Genomic DNA, 21,569 nt, shown 5'->3' with positions numbered 1-21,569 from the left:
AATATGATTAAGACGACGATCAACTGTTCTAAAGACTGCACACAAACTACCAGCATTAAAGAATTCGACAACATGATGTAATATCAATTGTAACAGTTATAGATAACAAACTGATGTGTGCCAAGTCGAATAATTATACATGTAATGGGCATAAGCTGTCATATTCACCAATTCGACTGCAATTTTCATAATTAATTTATTATAACTAATATGGAAATCATATTTTCATGTACCACTAGTTTCAAATAGAAACAAACAATGTGTAAAGTCGTAGATGTATCGGAATCTCGTGTGTATTTTAGTCTAGACGTCATATAATCAACCGCCGAGATGATCACCGAGGACTGCCGATCGTCATATTACCTGATATAAAAAGTGCATATACACGGTGGGTATGGTTGTCCTGCGAGAGAACGTTCTGTGCTGGTGATTGGGTCCTGATTCTGTGCTGGTGGGTTTGTTTACATTGTATCAGAACGGCAATAAAACGACTGTTTTGTTGCTTAATTTTTCTCTGATGCGTCATAAGTACCATGCAAAGTATATTACAACAATATTATATTGCAAAAGTCGTGCAAGTTCGTTAAACGGAATTGTCCTGACGCTGTGCTGGTGATAAGAAAAACGGTCCTGGTTCTGTGCTCCTATGTCCTGGTTCTGTGTCTTTATATTTTTGTTAAAAGTGGCATATATTCAAGATCATTGATGCTGTACTGTTATTGACTAATTAACTGTTGTCTGCTTTCTTGAAATTGACATTGTTGTGAATCTGTTTACTGTTATTATGAGAGAAAAAATACCCCCTTTTTTTTTAATTAACTGTAATCTTATTTATTGGCCTGTTAATGGAACTCTTCTTGTCCCCTTTTAAGATAAGAAAATATGTTTACGATTTTCGGGATTATGATCATTTTTTGCAAGATCACCAAAATACGTTGTAATTTATACAATACTTATATAAAGTAGATGATGTGGTATGTTTGTTGTCAATGGACAAATTTCCATAAGAAACCAAAGGAAGTATGTGTTAACAACCATACGTCATCGTACGACCTTCAAAAATAACCCATGAAATAAAAATGTAAAAGGTTTTGCATAAAAATGGAGAGCAAAAATATAGAACAAGAGACTTTCTGAGCGTTTGAATCATATGTCTTTAGCAGCTTAAAACACATTTGTTTGTGAACAATTTAGTGCTGACTATAAGAATGACAATAGTGATGCGGGTTTGTTTGTTTGGTGTTTTTTTTTTGGGGGGGGGGGGGGGATAAGTTAGAGCGAGGTTACAGTGAAAGTTTTAAGCTTGGAATAGTTTCCCGTAAGATTTAAAAGTTGTATTTTAAAAGTTCGATAGAATACTAAAAAAAATCACTATTTTATGAAAGGGCAGACTGAAATATGTCAATTTTGAAAATTAAAATACCTCGTAGCTTCGTACTACCAATTGAGTATAAAACAAGTATATAAGTTTAAAAAAGAAATTCTTAGATTAAACACCTACATTTAACTTTAAAAGGTCATAACAGTTTAAAACAATACACACACACACACACACAAATCTGGTTTACTTTCAACTGGTTATCAACCCCAATCGCTATAAGATCACATATAAGCTCACCTGTGTCGAGGGGTCGTGTGAGGTTCATGTATTGTCTTGGCGTCCGCAATTACAAAAAGATATAATCTGAAATTACTTGACCAAATGTTACCAAATGATTTTTCAAGAGTGAATCTAGGAAAAACAATATTCATCAACAAACATGACCACTGTCTGTTAAAATGTATTCGAGTTTTTAGTTACAGCCGATTCCATTGAATATGTAGGCAGGGTTAATTCTTTGGTTAGCTTGCTTGTTAGCTAAACCGTGAAGTCATTGTTAGGTAAGGTATACTACCCTCCTTTCGAAGTAGCCTGGTCCTACAGACATAAAGATGTGTCATTTGTCGGACTAGTCTACTCTTAAAGTAGGGTAGTTTACATAACCTAACAATGACTTTTCTGTTCAGCAAGCAAGATAATCAAAGATATTCCCTTTGTCTACACACTCATTAAAATCGGCTTTAATATTGAAAATCTTCAACCAATTAAGGCAAAACTTACCGAGTAAAAAAAATCAAAAGGCCAATGTCTATCTACCTTGCACATTTCAAAAAATTCAGATCAGATAACAAAACTGGATCCAGCAACATTTATAAGCAATTTAAGATTTTGACCCTCACAGTTTCCATTCATCACACATATTCTCGTTACAACGAATCATTTTAAATACAAAAATACCAGTTGCAGCCTTTTGTTTAATATCTGATATTGGACGAAAGATGTTGCCCTTTTATGTAATTATGTAATACAAGTTACGATCATTTGAAAACACATATTAAACAGCCAAATGGATGCACAAGAGCTAAAATAGGAGTCATAGATCCTATTGACAACAATTATCTGCCCAATTTTATTGATTTTTTAACATTTGTTTCAAATATGACCAACTTCTTATCCAAAATCACCAGCACCGTATCAGGACCCACCAGCACAATAACAGGACCCACCAGCACAATAACAGGACCCACCAGCACAGTATCAGGACATGAATAAATTGAGAAAATGCTAAATTTTAATAAATTGCAATGGTTTTTTCACAAAATAGTTTTGTCGTGTGGATTGCGGTATAGAAACGGACTCTTTGAACAATTTTGTTTTATTTTTTCAGTTCTAGATTTTCTGAAAATGAGCATTTTTGTGTTACGCTTACTGAAACAGTTTAGAGGGTCAACTTTTTAATGGTTTACATATGAACCCATAAGAAACAAAATTGAAAAATCTCAACTGTTTTCTTCCATTTTTTATGAGTGAAAACGTCAAAAATCATCATTTTCGTCTTTGTTTACATTTTTTCATTGATCACCAGCACCCGTCAGGACCGAATCACCAGCACAGAACGTTCTCTCGCAGGACAACCATACCCACCGTGATATAGACATAGATAAAAAGCAGTCATGTGCATATGGATTGTTCTAGGTGTGTTCGATTTCATATTGTAACTGTAGGTTAAAAGTTTATCATCGTTTTTTACCTGTATAAATAATGATTGTTTTGTGGATCGCATCAGTAAATCACATGGTTCTTCCTCATTTCATTTTTAATGTTGATTTTTTCCCTTTTAACAGCTAAATACATGCGTGGCCCATCTCCAGTCCAGGGGTCAAATTTAAGGTGACATCAATACTGATTTAATATTGTAGAATTATTCTCATTTGTAAGTGAATAATTCATCAGCTATGTTTCTTTTCTTATTTTGTAAAAAAAATGAACCAAACTGTTTGCTGAAACATGTCAAAGCGAATTAAATTTTGTATATATTCATATCGTAACCGCTAACACCTCTTTAAACAATATATCCCATATTGTATCACCCGTAATATAATTTCTGTCAAATCTTGTATTTCATACCTCTGCCAATTTATATTTTTGTCACAATTTTTATTGTTTATTTAGGGTTTCTGTCAGATGACATCATATGCACTTTTGTACGATTTATCTCTTTTCTGGACCGGCGCTAGTATTACCGTGAATAATTATCTTAACTTTTATTTGTGCTGCTAATTCTCTAAGAAAAAGCATTTAGGAGACTCTATTTAATCTAATCACAACTAAAATTTCCTAATTTACCAATTGCGAACCTTTAATAGCAGACCTGTTCTTGTTTTGTTAGGAATCACAGTTTGTGATAAAATCCAGTGAAGAGCTATATAAATCCCATTCAGTTGGTAAAATTCAACAACACCGTTATCTTAATGAATTTTTCGGGAAAAATCACGAATTCTCACAAAATGCCTAATTTACCCAAAGGAACATAATTTGAATAAATCAATTTGAAAAATAAACAGCATAAATGTCGTTTCTGATATTTAGATATATTCAAGGATAACCTAGCAGATTTACAATTGAGGGACGATTCATTGTTCCCTATGGTTAATTTTCTTCTTTTTTTTTTATTGTGATGTTCTTTTGTCCTTATGTTAAATCTTTTTTTTTATCTATCCAAACGTCCTCGCTATCCATGTTCGTTTGGTGATGTCTTCGATTTCACGAACGTTATAATATGTATTTCTAGTAAATTGTTAAGTCAGGTATTTCTTTAGAGCAAAACCTTTAATAAATGTATTCATAGATACGAAAATCTGATTTGGAAGTTTGGATGTGCCAGTAGAAAACTTAACAAGAGGTTCTCAAGAGCCTGAATCGCTCACCTTCAATTTTTTTGTTTAAATCATTCATCAATGATTATTTTTGCTTTTCAGTGTGTGCTAAAATATGCCATTCAAACATTCTTTGTTTCTGTCATATTTTCTTCACAGGAAAAAATAATGCATTTTACCCCTAGCAACATTGGCTATTTTTCTTGAAGTAACAGTCAGGATCCTACTTCATCAAAATTATCTCCCCATTACGCCAGTTCATTTTCACATCCATATTGCACCATTACGATCCTTATATGTCAGTTGTATTTTTAAAGACAAATGTATCAACTAGCTAATGAGCATCAGTTAATAATCTTGTCTGCATTGATTCAACTTAAAACTATTGTCTGATTGGTTGTCAGGTGGAATTTTCGAAAATTCATAAACATTTAAAAAAATTCTAAATAAATATTTCGTGGAAGGGCAGACTAGATTTTTTTAGTGTATGAAGACTATAAACTCTAGTTATCACACACAAAAAATTGGAATTTTTCGAAGATATGCATTTTCACCATCCAACTTGAAAGACTGTCGTCAAGTACTTTCAGTAAAAAAAATAGCTATTCGAACACACCTTCTCTGTTTTTGTGACTCATTAGATAGGTATTTCACTTGACCTATATATTTCATCTTTTAGTACTGTGATTTTTTGTGTTATAGCGTCAACCTGTAGCTTTAATGTATAAAAATGATAGAATTTCAAGCGAGACGATGTATGAAATATTCTTGCTTTGTACGATATCAAGACAAAATACTCAACTCAAACACGCCCTAACATAAAACAGTGCACTCGATTTTCTCTTTTCGATACAATTGTTACCCATTTTTGGAATTTTTTCTTCAGTCACATAATGGAAGGGCAGACACGAAAATTACTGAAGTCATAGATTGATATGGTTTCCGTCCGTGGTAATTTTTTCAAACAAATCGGAGGTTATGCATTTTTGTCATCCAACTTGAAAGATACCCATGTCGTCGACTTGATATCTAATTGCTCTGCTTAATTATGAACTAGATAAATTGAAAACTTATGCAAATGGTGTTTTTAAAATAAAACACCTCGTAATTGAGAAGAAAATTGCAATTTTGTTTGTTTCTATTAACTTTTAAAAAAATTGTCACTATAGTAAACAATACAGTAAACATTTATCGCCTTCTCTAACAAAGAGCTTCGATTCTTTTGTTCTATTTCAACCTGGTTTCCGACTGGTAAAAGGAAATGAAAGAACATTTAAAATTAATAATAATTAGAGTTATCTCTCTTTGCATATTTTAAGTCAGTGTTTAGAAACCAAAAAAATAACTAAATCTATATAAATTAAGTTAATTATCTCCCTTCAAATATTTCAGACCAAGAATATCTTCCTTCATGCACATTCTCAGGTCATGTACTGGATCTGTGTAAAGTTTAATTAATATTGTAGTCATTTAGGAGGAGTTGTGCTTATCTCCCTTGAAAAAAATATCTTCCTTCATGCACATCTACAGGTTGTGTACAAAAACTGTGTAAAGTTTCATCAATATTGATTAATCTGTTTAGGAGTAGTTGCGCTTACAGACTTGTTGCCATTTATAGCTATATTTAACTAAATAAAATCAATTATCTCCCTTAAAATAATTCCGACCAGAAATATTTTCCTTCATGCACATCCTCAGGTTGTGTACTACAACTTTGTGAAGTTTCATTAATATTGGTCCATCCATTAAGGAGGAGTTGCGTTTACGAGACATATGGACAGACAGACGGACGGACAGGGTGATTCCTATATACTTCCCCAAAACTTTGGTTTTTTTTTTGGGGGGGGGGTGGGGTATAAAAAACACAAATTAATACAAGTTACCCTAAGGATTGTTAAGTTTTAAGTTAAAGTGAAATTGGTTCAGTAGTTTAAGAGAAATTTTTTTTTTTTAACTTGGCAAACAATGACAAATTGTGTAAAATTATCATTAAAGGGCAATAACTCCTTAAGGCGTCAACTGGCATTTTTAGTCATTAAACTTATTTGTAGATCTTACTTTGATAAACATTTTTGTTGTTTACAGTTTATCTCTATCTATAATAATATTCAAGATAATAACAAAAAACTGCAAAATTTGCTTAAAATTACCAATTAAGTGGCAACAACCCCACAATGAGTATCGATTTGTCTGAAAATTTCAGGGCTGATAGATCTTGACATAATAAACACTTAAACTCCTCAACATATTTGCTCTAAATGCTTTAGTTTTTGAAATACAAGCCAAAAACTGCATTTTAACCTATGTTCTATTTTTAGCAATGGCGACCATGTTTGTTGATAGATCAAAACTTCGGATATAATTTATAAACTAGATACCCTAAGGAACATTCAGTTAAAGTTTGGAAGCATTTGGCCTAGTAGTTTCAGAGGAGAAGATTCTTGAAAAACTGCATTTTACCCTGTGTTCTATTTTTAGCCTTGACGGCCATGTTTTTTGACGAAATAGAAAATAAAACACAAACTTTATTTTATACACCCTACTGATCATTCAGTTAAAGTTTGGTTAAAATTTGGTTGAGTAGTTTTAGAGGAGAAGATTTTTTAAAGTTAGCAAATATCATGAACAAATTGTGAAAAATTGTCATTAAAGGACAATAACCCCTTAAGGGGTCAATTGACAATTTTGGTCATATTAAACTTATTTGTAGATCTTACTTTGATGATCATTTTTGCTGTTAACATTTTATCTTTATCTATAATAATATTCAAGATAATGACCAAAAACTGCAAAATTTCCTTAAAATTATCAATTAAGTGGCATCAACCCAACAATGGGTTGTTTGGTTCTTCTGAAAATTTCAGGGCTGATAGATCTTGACCTAATGAAAATTTTTACCCCATGTCAGATTTGCTCTAAATGCTTTCGTTTTTGAGATATAAGCCAAAAACTGCATTTGACCCCTATGTTCTATTTTTAGCAATGGCGACCATGTTAAAGTTTGGAAGTATTTGGCCTAGTAGTTTCAGAGGAGAAGATTCTTGAAATAGTTTACGACGACAGACGACGAAAGACGACGGACGACGACGGACGCCAAGTGATGGCATAAGCTCACCTGGCCCGAAGACTAAAAATGGGATAACACATCCTAATTTTTGCGGTGATGTTATTTATCGAGCCCGAGAATATAGATACAAATCGACTAAACTTTTTGATCCTTTGTCACACATAGGAACATTATCGGTCCTACATTCTGTCGATACCAATATTTTGGCATTGCACAATGTCATGTCAATGTGAACCTTTTACGCTACATGCATTGGACGTTGGATGTGTACTGATTGATATTTAAGTCTCAAGGCTGATGGTTACAAATGTGGTAGTTTTTTCACGAAAAAGTTTTTTTTTCACTATGAGTACAAATGAACCTATGCACTTGGAAAAGTTTAAAAGCATGACTGAACCTAGATATATAAAATTTAAATTCATTTTAAGTTAAAGAATATTAAATAGTTATTTAAAGTACAAGAATTATAATTTAGTACGCCAGACGCGCGTTTCGTCTACATAAGACTTATCAGTGACGCTCATATCAAAATAGTTATAAAGCCAAACAAGTACAAAGTTGAAGAGCATTGAGGATCCAAAATTCCAAAAAGTTGTGCCAAATACGGCTTATCTTGATTTTGCTGTTCATTTTTTTTTCCGTTTCTGCAGAGATGCCAAATAAACTGAGTTTGGAAAATTTTTTGAGAACCCCCTGCAGAACTCGATTGTATCTCTATTATCCATTTAAATCAATACAACTCACAACATTTAGTATATGAGAGATACAATCGAGTTCTGCACATTATACTAAATGTTGTGAGTTGTATTGAACAGATATATCATGTTAAGTCGAGAGAATGTTAAATTTCACGAGCCGTAAGGCGAGGGAAATTCATTCTCAAGACTGGTATTTTTCGCAAATACCCTTCAATAACATGATATATCTGTTTAATTACACCGAATGTAAATGTACTAAAACGCATTGATGATCGTGACGTTACAAGCGTCCAGTCGGATGAATTCATTCTCAAGACTGGTATTTTTCGCAAATACCCCTCAATAACATGATATATCTGTTTAATTACACCGAATGTTACTGTATTAAAACGCATTGATGATCGTGACGTTACAAGCGTCCAGTCGGATAGAGTATTTTTGGCAAATACCACGGCAGAGAGGGTAAAAAAGGCATATCCTTTTAGCAAATACCCCGGCGGCGTTAAAAATGAATGATATGCATTTGATAACAGTAAATTGGTGAAAAATACACTAGCTATTAACCAATCAAAACACCGGATTCTTACATAAGGTGTAATTATGATTTAAATGGATAATAGAGATACAATCGAGTTCTGCAAACAATATGTGATGTAAAATTGAATCATTTTATGTTTCAGAAAATTAAACGCCTACCTGGATATTGAGATTCCCATTATTAAGCTTGCAGAACGTGATATATATAGATTATAGCATGGCAATTTTTATATCAGCACCCATATCAGCCCGTAAGCCGACAGGCTCGAGGGATGAGTTTGATCATGGGCTGATAAAGGGTCTGGTATAAAAAAATGTTCTTTTTATCATATACTTCAGCAGAAGACATTCAGACAAGAACTTTAAATTTTTTTTATGAAATTCATTTATTGTGCATTATTTGTTTTGCATTTTAAAATAATTTATGCATCTATTTCCTAACAGTTTTTTTTATTCTACATGCTAATGTTTTTCTCTAAATTGTAGATTTTCCAGAATTTGCAGAATGGCGTCGAAATGCTGAACGATAAAGTTAAAGAAAGGCATGCGATATTAACCGTAAGCAGTTGATAACAAAAGTCATATCATATACTCTGCTGGGCATTCATGTGATTTATAATTGTGAGATTATTGAATGTTTAATTTCTTAGAACCCTGGTCTTTTGTTGAGGAGCGTGCATTATGATTTGAAGATGTCCTTTTTTTTTTTTTTTTGTCTTAATTTTTGTCGAAAAAGCGAGACATACCGATTTTACATTTCGTCGTCGGCGTCATCTTAACATTCATAGTCAAGTCTTATTTTTTACAATGATTTCATCGTAATTGTTTTATTTTAACTATATACATAATTATTATATCATAATGATCATACAAGTAAAATGAAAATGAAATAATTCAATGAATACATATTTATAGAAATCGTTATTCAAATGAATATTTACTCTCCCTTAAAACAACGGGAATGCAAACTGAAAACAAATACAGATAATCACAAATATTATGTTGAAGATAAGCAATGTTTGTATGCTGTTACTTTTAATACCATTATTTTACCTCCTATACATATTTAGGAATATGATTAGTAAAAAGCAACCGCATGGAGACCGTGTATTGTATATTCCATACTAGGTAAGTAGGCGGGAATTATTTCAATATACGGTCAGTAGTGGTGTTACGTCAATTTGAAAATAATACGATGTTGAGGAAAAATCGTATTTAAAAGAGGGACGAAAGATACCAAAGGGACAGTCAAACTCATAAATCTAAAACAAACTGACAACGCCATGGCTAAAAATGAAAAAGACAAACAGAAAAACAATAGTACACATGACACAACATAGTTAAAGCTTTCAAAAGACGAAGAAATTTATGATGAACTATTGAAATAAATTTGAAAAAAAAAAAATTGTTATTTCGGGCATTTTTTTCGTATAGAACAATGAAGTAGGTTCTTACTACTAACAGTATCGAAGACTTGATCACTATGAAAGGCTACTTCTAAGCACTAGTCAACTTCACTTTCACCACATATGGAATTTACTGACCCCATATATATCGTATTATGTCATAAGCGTACAAACGAACTAATAATACAAATAAAACAATAGTATAATTTTCAAACGGGTTAAAAATTTCATCAAAAGGGCAAACAGATTTCCTGCAGTTCCAACAAAAACGTTATTGATGCGGAAACAGTCCATCATCATCATCATCATCATCAAAAATAATATGACTCAAATCTTTCCCATTTTTGTCTCTGCTTTTGTACATATAGCTCGTATGAGAATCAAAAAAATATTTGCCTTACATGCATGCTCATATGCATCATACTAAGTATTTGTTTATTTATTTATTTTGCATTTTGAAGAAAAGTTCAGAAGTATGATTTTCTTGTGTCTAATTTGTGGCTATAATTTCGCAAATTAAATAAGTTTAAATTATACAAATAGCAAAATAGCAGCATGAAAACAGTCTAAAATATATTTTTTGTGTATATGTTTACAATAGGCAGAATACAAACAACTATATCCAGTAGTCAGCACTTCTGTGTTGACTTGAATTATCATTGATATGTTCATAATTATAAATTAACTGTTAACAAACACTTTAAATGTTTGAAATACAAAGGCTTTTCTACATCAGGAAAATATTACCTTAATTTTATTTGGCAAAACTTTGAGAAATATTTGGTCATCAATGCTCTTTAACTTCGTACTTATTTGGCCTTTTTAACTTTTTTGTTATTCGACCGTCACTGGTGAGTCTTTTGTAGACGAACCGCGCGTCTGGCGTAAATATAAAATTGGAATCCTGGTATTTATGATGAGTTTATTATGAACATTATTTCATATTTATAACATTAATTAGAGCTAATATAGTTATCAAGTGAAAATATCGTTCTCTGTAATAGCTAGAATAACATTATTATTGAGATAATAAAAGGGTCAGAAAAAATATGTTCATTTCTTCAAATACCGAATGAACGAATTAATGTCTATGATTAATAAATACGGTGAAACTACGGCAATATGTACCCATTCTGTATTTCAGAGTGTCCTTTTATGATAATCAAAATTTCTTTGACAAAATAGAAAATCTATATATCAAAATAAAAGTGTGGTATGTATGTGTATAAAGAGAATATAAACAGAATTACATTCATTTTTCATAATTAATACACATCAAATCCAACAATTTCATTGGTGGAAAACACTTTGTTTATTCAAAATGATCAAATAAAAATATGAACAGCATTGATTGTTTGACTGTTTGTTTATTTTTCTGTCCATTTCAGGTCCAAAAGAGGACAAGTAATAAAAATAATCATTAGTCAAGTTATGCAATAGATTTACTTTACTGGATAAAAAATCAGTATTTAAAAAAAACTCATTTTTCGTAGCATATCATATATACAGTCAACTAGAAATGACGGTATATATGATATGCTACGAAAAATGAGTTTTTTAACAGCTCGCCTACTGATGCATGAAAAAATTCTTAACGTGCATGGCACTCTCCCAACAAGTCAAAAGATTTAATTCCCTATTGATAAAGGATGTAATTTTATAAATCCTTCACAACAATACTAATGAATGCAGTATAACTATCAATTATTTTTTAATAAACTGTTTTATGTTGTGCAATACTAAAAGTGGCTTTTTAGCTTGAGACTGCTATTCACAGATTTAGTTGTAATACTTGTATCGTAAATTATTTATGTATCTATGTATCACAAAGCTCTGAGTTTTTCAGATAATAAAAACAAAACACCAAAAAAAAACAGTGTCTCAATACTCCTGTCTATGTAATAATTTGAAGCATTTTGTTAAAAAATAATCAATTTATAAAATGCATATACAATTTCTGGCATTTATTTAGCAAGTACCCGTAACGTGCATATCCTTGATTATCAAAATAATGAAATTACGTCATTCAAGGTCGATGTAGAATAAGGATTTTAATCTACTGTGGATTCACTGTTGTGTGGGTACCAACTTTCATGGATTGAGGAAACTTTTGTATTTTCGTGGATATTTGATTTCGTAGTACTAGTGAGAAGTGCATACAGACCTTTATAAAATTTGTTCTTTGTTGAACATTTAGATTCGTGGTTCACCTGTAACCACGAAATCAACGAAAATTAGCATCCCACGAATTATAATAAATCCATAGTATATTATACTGTTCAGATAAGCTAAATGTTCAAATAGAGTAATTCTACTCAGATTGTTCATGAGACGATTCAAGTTCCTGATCCGAAGACTCATCAACAGCACTGATCCTGACATTTCCTTTGGTAATTGGCACATCCTCATACAAAATATTGATGGCCATTCCAGGTGGAAGTAATTCGGTTTCTGAATCACTATCATTATTACTTGACGTTTCATACCTACCATTTGGGAATGCTAATTTTCCGTCATTGGTTTCAGGAAAAACGTGTTTGTTGCTCCTTTCATTGCTCTCTTCACAACTTGAAATAAAGAGGAAAGAACCATTACTTTGATCGAACAAAACCTCAAGTGATGATTTCCCATTCTTTGCTTCAGTTGATTTCTCTGCAGTGTTATGTTCTTTATTTTTACTCCTGATTTTGAAGGATTTTTCGTCGTCGTCACATGAAACTTCAAATGCATCGGATCCATATGGTGTTTCTGCTGAATCTTTATTTGGGATTTCTTTCTTTTTCTGGACGATAGAGTATCCAAACTTCTTTCTGTTAAGCCTATTTCCCTCTTTTATTTCAAGTTTATCATTGTCGGTTTCATAATTTGTCATATTTGAGCTTTCCTCCATTTCAGCATTTAAGCATATCTTATGTTCTTGTATCTGCTCTTCGCCATTCACTAAAACCTTTAGTTTTGGTTTTTTTCTGTAATCAGTTTTGATTTCAGGCTTCTGTGGTAAGTCTGGTTTCCTTTGGTATCTTTTTTCCGTTTCTGGTTTCCTTGGCTTTTGCCTTTCTGACGTGTTTTGCTGTTGATCTTTTGAATTTGTTTCAGCATTGGAACTCTTTGTTTGGTTGTTTACTTCGTCACCTTTTTGTTTTGTAGCATTAGGACTTTCAATATGCAAGTTTGCTTCTGACAAATGAGAATATGTTGGATCCATGACTGCAGCCCTTGGCTTTTGAAAACATGCGTTGTCGTATTCGGTAACCTCCATATCGACTGTCACATGGTTATACGGATTTGAATCATCTTCATCATTCCCCAAATGCGATTTTGCACGATTGTGCTCAACCATATCATACGAATCTAGTTGACTTAATATCTTTTTAGATTTCGATGACTGAGAACAGTTTTCAGAGTTCTTTTCAATATTGCAGTATCCATAACTTTTACGATCGGACTCACACGATCCTTCGTTAACGTATACATTATCTGGTGCTGTTGCAAACATAAGTTCCCCTGGGTCAGTTATCGTAGTGTCATTATTGTTCTTATTGCTGAATAACAAAATAAAATATACTAGTCAGTGTAAGCAAATAAGACAAATGTTAAATAAATTTGAATTTGTCGTATTTTTTTAAATTTTAGTTGAGATTGTATTATACAATACTTTGAAAATGTGAATAAAGAAATATTAAAAAAAACAAATAAAAGAGGAAGAAGATGCCCTGAGGATAGTCAAAATCAAAATGTCGAGGATTACTGTACAACACCATATCCTAAAGTTAGAAGACGAAAGACAAAATACTATTAAAAAAATTATCAAAGAATGCGCATTAGTATGTGGTACTTGATCAACAAGGGAAACCTGTCGTGTACTTCATGGCAAGCAAAGCTACGGGGATAATGATGTCGTAATCGAGGAATATAAGAATAAAGTAAACTAAAAACAGTAATATATAGATAGAAATGAACAGACATCCACGAACTGTGATTTTGTTATATATAAAAATGGCAGTTAAACGCTAAATTTATTTAAATTGAAAAATTGAGCACAGGACGCATAATTTGCAATTTAGCCAAGGCTCCGTTTCATTACTTTGTATTTAGATATAAGAAAATGAGGTATGAGTGCCAACGAGACATATTTGACCTATAGGTGTTAATTTTTATACATTGTACTTGGATGGAGAGTGTTCTCATGGGCACTCATACCTAATCTGGTAAAAAAGCAAGATACAAAAACTTAATGTGTAAGCATAATCAAAGCATGATTTCTGCAAATGAATGAAACACTTGCACTGTGAACATGTCGTTATTTTTATAAATTTTAAAATAAAATGCCTTCGAGGACGGGGGAGATTTCTGATAGCTGACCACAGTTCCTTGGTAGGGTGAGATCGTTATAAAGAATTCAGAACATTCAGAGTTTGTTGGTGTTAGAAGATGAAGTGCATTTCCCTTTATTTTCAACACATCAACAAATTAAAAAAAAATATCAAAGAAAATGTTAACTCATTTTATTCAAGTTGACTCTGTCTCAAAATTACACCGTTAAAGATACTTTGCTTTAAGGATTTTAAGGCTACCTTAATTTGTTGATGAATAGATATGATTTATGTTTTGTAGTGTTGACCTTTAATGAACATATGAATATGAGTATATTATATCGTGTATACCTTGGTTGGGTGCTGCGTTTTGAAACAAAGCAACCGATGGAAAATACTAAGGATGCTGTCATAAATCCTGCTGAAAAAAACATTAGTGGTTCTCCTGCAAAAGAAAAAAAAAGATATTCATAAAACAATTAACGTAGCGTAAACTTGGAGATTTCTAAGACACTTTACACTAACATATTTGTATAAAATAATAAATAAACCGTCAGTAAATTTGTATATTACAGGCGTTCAAGGTATTTTATCTTGTGTTAGTGTCATCTGATGTAAATTGTTGTGAATAAAGTATGTCTAATTATGTTTTTCTCTCAAAAATGTAGTATCTGATGTGGAAATGATATGCAACGATATACCATTAAAACCATGACACGAGGTTCAGTAATTCAATGGTCGTTGTGACTTCGATTCCGTCGATACAATGCCTTTCACTTAAAACGAGTATGAACTAGAGGGTGAACAAAGGTGATGAACTAGGGGTATATTAAAGGACGTCTTGTCCTTTTACGAAAACAAAATATCGGAAAATACCCAGACCTTATTCATGTTATTGATAAATATTCCATATCAACTTCACAAATACTACACGATGGTCTTGAAGTATAGATTCTAGGTATTGACTTTGTGTATTATCTTAATAACGTGTCATGGTATTCTTTTATTTGTCTTCGTAAATTATTACGTTTACTGATCAGTCCATTTTGGTAATATTCATTTTATGTGGGAAGGTACTTATACATCCCATCATTGTGTTATTGTGCTATGGTGAATTTTTGTATTCCTGTCATTCATTTTCGCTAATGTCCTTTGTCTATATGCTTTAATGTTTTTTTTGGTTGTTTACATATTTGTTTGTTTTTATAGTGAATAAGATGATAACACAATGTCGAATTGCCACTATTTAAAAAAAAATTTCCATTATGTCTGGTGTTTATTTTTCATACATCGTTGTCAATATAATGGAATTTTATGCGACTGTCATACAAGTGAGGGATTTAGCTAGCAATAAAACAAGGCTTAACCCACCATTTCCTACCCAGTCAGGAATATGACAGTTGTTAATCATTTGGTTGATGTGTTTGAGCTTTTGAATTTGCTTTTCCTTAAGGACTTTTTGTTTAGAAATTTCCTGGGAGCTCGGTGTTTTTATTTTTTTCATATTTCCCTGCGTACGGTAAATCAAGGTTTTTGTTTTCAGAATAACAAAATTTTGAATGTTTAAACAATCTTTGACTTATATAAATTACGTACAGTTTAACTGATTAACAAAAATATGTGATTCATACAAATCACCCTACAATGTGATATCATATCTCTATATTGGAGACCTTTATACATTTAATTAAGACTATTTTTAAGCATTCACCTCAGATTGTCCTCGTTATCAGATCTTACACGAGCGACAATGATCTCCAACAGAGGAAAGTGAAATATCTGATATAAAATGAAATGCCACAGAAATTAACCGGTCTGAAATTTCAGGAATTTTACGAAATCACTTATATTACAAATTCAATGTAATATATTATATTAATACTGTTGACATACCTTCTTTGTTGTCGGTAAATGTACATGGGCCATTCGTTGTTTCTGCATCAGTATCAGAAATATCTGTAACAGCAATAATTTGGCATTGAGGCCAGACATAAAATTGAATCATATAATTGGTTGATGCTGCCTAACTACCCATCCAAATAGCGATCTACACAAATCAGTTAATAACACAAAGTTAAAAAAATCAATTGTGCTCTAATTAATCATTAAAGGTACCATGATTATAATCTAATACGCCATATGCGTATTCCTCTACATAAGACTCATCAGTGACGCTCAGATCAAAATAGTTACTAACTTTTTTTAACGTTTTTAAAACATGTAAATTGTTGGTCCAAAAAATAATCTTTTTCTACCTACCTGAACCTACAAGGCACGGGTAGGCAACATCAAACAAAGAATTTGTTAAGGGGGCCTTAGAAGTTAAGTTAAGCTCCCGAATAAAACACATAGAAAACTTATTATAATAAAGCTAGACTATATGAAATATGATGTTCACCGACCATTTATATCCAGTCTTTTACCAATACAGATACAACATTACTTTCCATACAGACAATTATGTTGTAAACGAAAAAAAAAATGCTTATAACTTAAACTATTCAGGCGGAAATATGGGGGAGTGGTCGATCCTAATTTTTCGCCATGTATCGAATGAAAATATATTGTCACAGGTCTGGGAGGGGGATATGTCTACCTACGAACTTTTACACTGTGAATTTCCATGCTTAAAATTTGGCTCAGAGTGTCGGTTAAGTACAATGCAGATTTTGTGAATATTAAATCAACAAATATTCGTCATGACATAAATGTTATAGTTTCCACTGAACGTTAACGGTCCATCCATTCATTTATTGAAATATCACCCAAACCCTATAAGGGATATTCATTTAATGAAGAAATAAGCTCACCATAGATACCAGGATTGAATTTGTTTATACTTGCGCCAGACGCGCGTTTCGTCTACAAAGGACTTATCAGATAAAAAGGCTAAACAAAAGTACGAAGTTGAAGAGCATTGAGGACAAGCAATTCCTAAAGGTTTTGCCAAATACAGCTAAGGTATTAAATATATTCCTGAGGTAGAAAAACCTTATTATTTCAAAAAATTAAAATTTTGTAAACAGTTAATATATAATTATGTCTATATCAAATAAACTGCCCCCTCAGAAAGGGAGTAATTCGCTGTTGTATAGAAGAGAAAAACCAAAAACTTGGCTTTTTAAACTAAACTAGAAGCTCCAAAGAGCCTGTGTCGCTCATTTTGATCTATGTGCTTATTATTCCTTTCCTCCATAATGACGCCTTTTGACGCCTGTGTAGTATCTCAGTTGCAACGCTTTGACTATGAAATGTCTGCATCAGACTTAATAGAATTTGTATCCAATATGAAAAGGATGAAATATTTGTTTTTTGCAATGTTTAAAGCATATTTTCAACATTTTATTGAAAAATCCTATGTAAATCAAGTATGCCAAAAAATAATTTCCATTGAGGAGACAGATGGATTCGTGACAAAATTGTGTTTTGGTGTTTGTGATGTGTTTGTAGATCAAAATTTATGAACATGTTTAAAAAATGACTATAAAGGACAATAACTCCGTATGAGGTCAATTGACCACTTTGGTCAAGTGGACTTATTTGTAGCTCTTACTTTGCTTTACGTTATAGCTATTTACAGTTTATCTCTATCTATAATAATATTCAAGATAATAACCAAAAGCTGCAAAATTTCCTTAAAATTACTAATTCAGGCTGCAGCCTAACAAGTTGCCCGAATGGTCTGAAAGTTTCAGGGAGGATAGATCTTGGCCTAATGAACAATTTTATCTACAGCATATTTTGTCTTTATGCTTTGGTTTCAGAGATATGAGTCAAAATCTGCATTTTACCCTATGTACTATTTTAAGCCATGGCGGCCATCTTGGTTCACGGGCGGGGTCATCGGACACATTTTTAAACTAGATGCCCTAATGACGATTGTGGACAAGTTTGATTAAATTTGTCTTAGAACCACCAGAGAAGATTTTTGTAAAAGATTACAAAAAATGTAAAAGAATTGTAAAAATTGAATATAAAGGGCAATTACTCCTTAAGGTGTCAATTGACCATTTTGGTAATGTTGACTTATTTGTAGATCTTACTTTGCTGAACATTATTGCAGTTTACAGTTTATCTCTATCCATTATAGTATTCAAGATAATAACCAAAAGCGGAAAAATTTCCTTAAAATACCAATTTAGGGGCAGAAACTCAACAGCGGGTTCTCGGATTCATCTGAAATTTCAGGGCAGATAGATCTTTACCTGATTAACAATTTTACCCCTGTCAGATTTGCTTTAAATGCTTTGGTTTCAGAGATATAAGCCAAAATCTACATTTTACCACTATGTTCTTTTTTCAGCCATGGCGCCATCTTGGTTGGTTGACCGGGTCACCGGACATATTTTTCAAACTAGATACCCCAATGATGATGGTGGCCAGGTTTGGTTTAAATTGGCCCAGTATTTTCAGAGGAGAAGATTTTTGTAAAAGTAAACGAATACGGACGACGACGGACGCAAAGTGTTGAGAAAAGCTCACTTGGGCCTTTTGGCGAGTTGAGCTAAAAAGGCGAAAATTCATTATATTTAGAACAACTTTTCTATTCTTTTTGGTTCTCAATGCTCTTCAACTACGTACTTTATTTGGCCTTTTTTATTTTTTTTTTACATTTGTTGATTTGAGCGTCACTGATGAATCTTTTGTAGACGAAACGCGCTTCTAGCGTAAATATAAAGTTTTAATCCTGGTTCTATGATGAGTTTAATTCTACTATTTATAATTTTGAAATTAAAAAAATTGTAGTCCATGAATATTCCAAAATTCTTAGACATGTTTTAGCAATATGTTATTAGATAGATGTATAGTTCTTTGGGAAAAGTTTTTGCAAATAGTATGTTTTTTTTAACAACAAATATTTCTAATTACTTGGAATCTACCCCTTAAAAAAGCGATAGTCATTACATTGTGGGATTATCCTTCATTTCAGGGGTTGTTCCCAAGCTGTTTACCTGTGAGAACTGGCTTGTTGAATTGTAAGTTACATTCTTGATTCGTCACGTAAGTATTGGAAAACTAATGCAAGCTGACTAAAAAATTTAGATATACTTCATCTTTGATAATAAACAGTTGTAGATACTTTTACATAAGCTTAATTATTCAATCTGGACACAGTGCAGGCTGCTATAATCCCGCGCAGGAAATAACAAAAATATTTCAGATCTATATGTTACACTGTTTGGCTAAATAAGAAGAGGGTTTTATACATATAATTTAAATACAATATAAAGTAAACATGAATTAAACTGATGCAGTCATGAAATATATATATAAAAACGTGGAAAATTATGGTGATTCTGTTCTCAGTTCTACCATCTTTAAAAAAAAATTCTAACGAGAATTTATCTGAATTTATTACTCTTTTACACTCGAAAAGTGAATTTTCCCCGTTTTCAAGAACTTAAGATAAACCATCTCCTTTAGGAGATTGAAAATAGCCATCCTTTTCAATTTTCAGATTGGAGTAAGTTATACGGAGTTTGGTGAAATAGAATCGTGGAACATTAGGTTAGATCCTTAATCTCGACTAAGTTTTATATGTTTGTATAAAATAAATTACTATTTTCATCATAACTATGTAACTTATTTTCAATTCAAATTTGATTATTGTCTTCTATTTCTCTCTTGATTATAATCCTAAATGGTTTAACTTCATCTATATTTTTTAAATACATACATGAGAATTAATGAGGGAATACAAGGATTGAATTGACATGTTAGAGGGGATGTAATGATTCCATAACTTATTACATTTAAAGTTATAGTGGAAGAAAGAATTCCATGACCTATTAAATTAAAATTTAAAATGAATAGCAAGACACTCGCCTCCTACAGAACTCCTTACAGGCAGCGCAATATAAAATGTATTATTACGTCTACGATACAAAAAAACTCATCGTTCTAAAATCGTGTGATTTTATATAAATCAATGAACAAAGAAAAAGATAAAAGTACTTACAGGTGATCACTGAGATTAATATGATCAAACTAAAACTGATTAACACCGCCATAATTATTTTTTCAAATGACAATATACGGAAATATTTGATACTAGATCAAGTTTCATTTTATTAACAAATGAATATGTTTCCTGTAAAATAAAATAATAGTAACACAGCACACATCTGCTCTTTCATAAGTGTATGTGATGACTGGAACTATATACAGAGATTTTGAGTATACTTGTTTTTGATTCAATAAAAAATGCACTTTTAGTAATTATTCATAAGAATGTCATGATCCGCGAAAAATCCAAACATTATGGATGTATTATGACAAAATAACAAAATTTATGAAACGACAAAACCGCTGTACATACTTCGCACTATAACATTTGATGAAACGATAAGATATTTTGTAAACACAGATAAATACGACAACGTATGTGATAGGCATGAATTATGCCACAACCGTCTTTCGAATATCGATTTAACATATTGATATATGTTACAATTCTCGATTCAAATGATACTTTATTGACAGGAAATGCATGGACTTCTCGTTTAATTTGTAGTATCTTATCAGCAAAAGAGAGTTCTTAGGAAAAAAAAAGAAACAACAAAATTGCTCTTCTTAATGAGGAGTCTCACAGCTCGGTAAAACTGTAAAATAAATTTAATTGAAACAGCCAATATAATTTTATAACTTTAATCAATATGAAACGAATAAAGTATCAACAATAGAAGCTATACTTCAAGACCATCATGCATTATTTGTGGACTTGACATGGACATTGATATAAACAAGGTCTTGGTATCTTCCACTGCAATTTTAGAGAAAAAGGGCGAATCGGTCTTTGACATAATCCTGATTCATTAACTTTTTCTTAGACACTTGGACGTTTTACAAAGTCTGAGTAGCAGTTTCAACATCTCAGATATCGAATAAGTATTGAAATGTATATCTCATATTCTGGTGAAGTTGGTATATTGCTGTTAAGATGGTGAAAAGTTATATTTAAAAAAATAAAAACTTCTTGTTTGTCAGAGTTTCGGGTACTGAGATGACCGCTTTTTACGTATTCAAGAAAATCGTCTTGAAATTAATAGGCAGATAAAGCCGTGTCTGCTGTTTCTTTAATTTCTTGTTTTGGAGTATATAATAATAAAACCATATCAGAAAAGTCTTGTATGTTAATTGAAAAAACACCATAAATAAATTTGAATGTGAAGTTAAATGATTTGGCTTCTTTTATATTCGTGTATGGCAGTAAGAGGTCGATAAGAAGAGACGCACAGTTAGTTCGGTTAGAAATGTCGGTAATTTGTTGTAAAAGTGTACCTATAAATTCAACACATATATTGTCAACTCTAGCATAGTGATTACTTGTTGCTCGGTTTGATGTATCGTA

The 21,569-nt window shown here is 31.9% G+C and overlaps 1 protein-coding gene across 1 annotated transcript; it reads right to left on the bottom strand.

Moving 5' to 3' along the window:
- Positions 1-10,812: 10,812 nt before the first annotated feature.
- On the bottom strand, positions 10,813-20,328 carry LOC139512142 (uncharacterized). Its single transcript, XM_071299542.1, has 4 exons — positions 20,178-20,328; positions 16,112-16,174; positions 14,570-14,663; positions 10,813-13,447 (listed from the first exon to the last, which is right to left on the bottom strand). Exons 1-4 carry the CDS (start codon positions 20,227-20,229, stop codon positions 12,217-12,219), a joined length of 1,440 nt encoding a protein of 479 aa, XP_071155643.1. The 5' UTR covers positions 20,230-20,328; the 3' UTR covers positions 10,813-12,216.
- Positions 20,329-21,569: the final 1,241 nt, after the last annotated feature.

This window comes from Mytilus edulis, chromosome 2, assembly GCF_963676685.1.
Source record: "Mytilus edulis chromosome 2, xbMytEdul2.2, whole genome shotgun sequence".
Taxonomy (NCBI): Eukaryota; Metazoa; Mollusca; class Bivalvia; order Mytilida; family Mytilidae; genus Mytilus; species Mytilus edulis.
The sequence above is the reverse complement of the archived record's forward strand: the minus strand, read 5'-3'. Positions and strand labels throughout refer to the sequence as shown.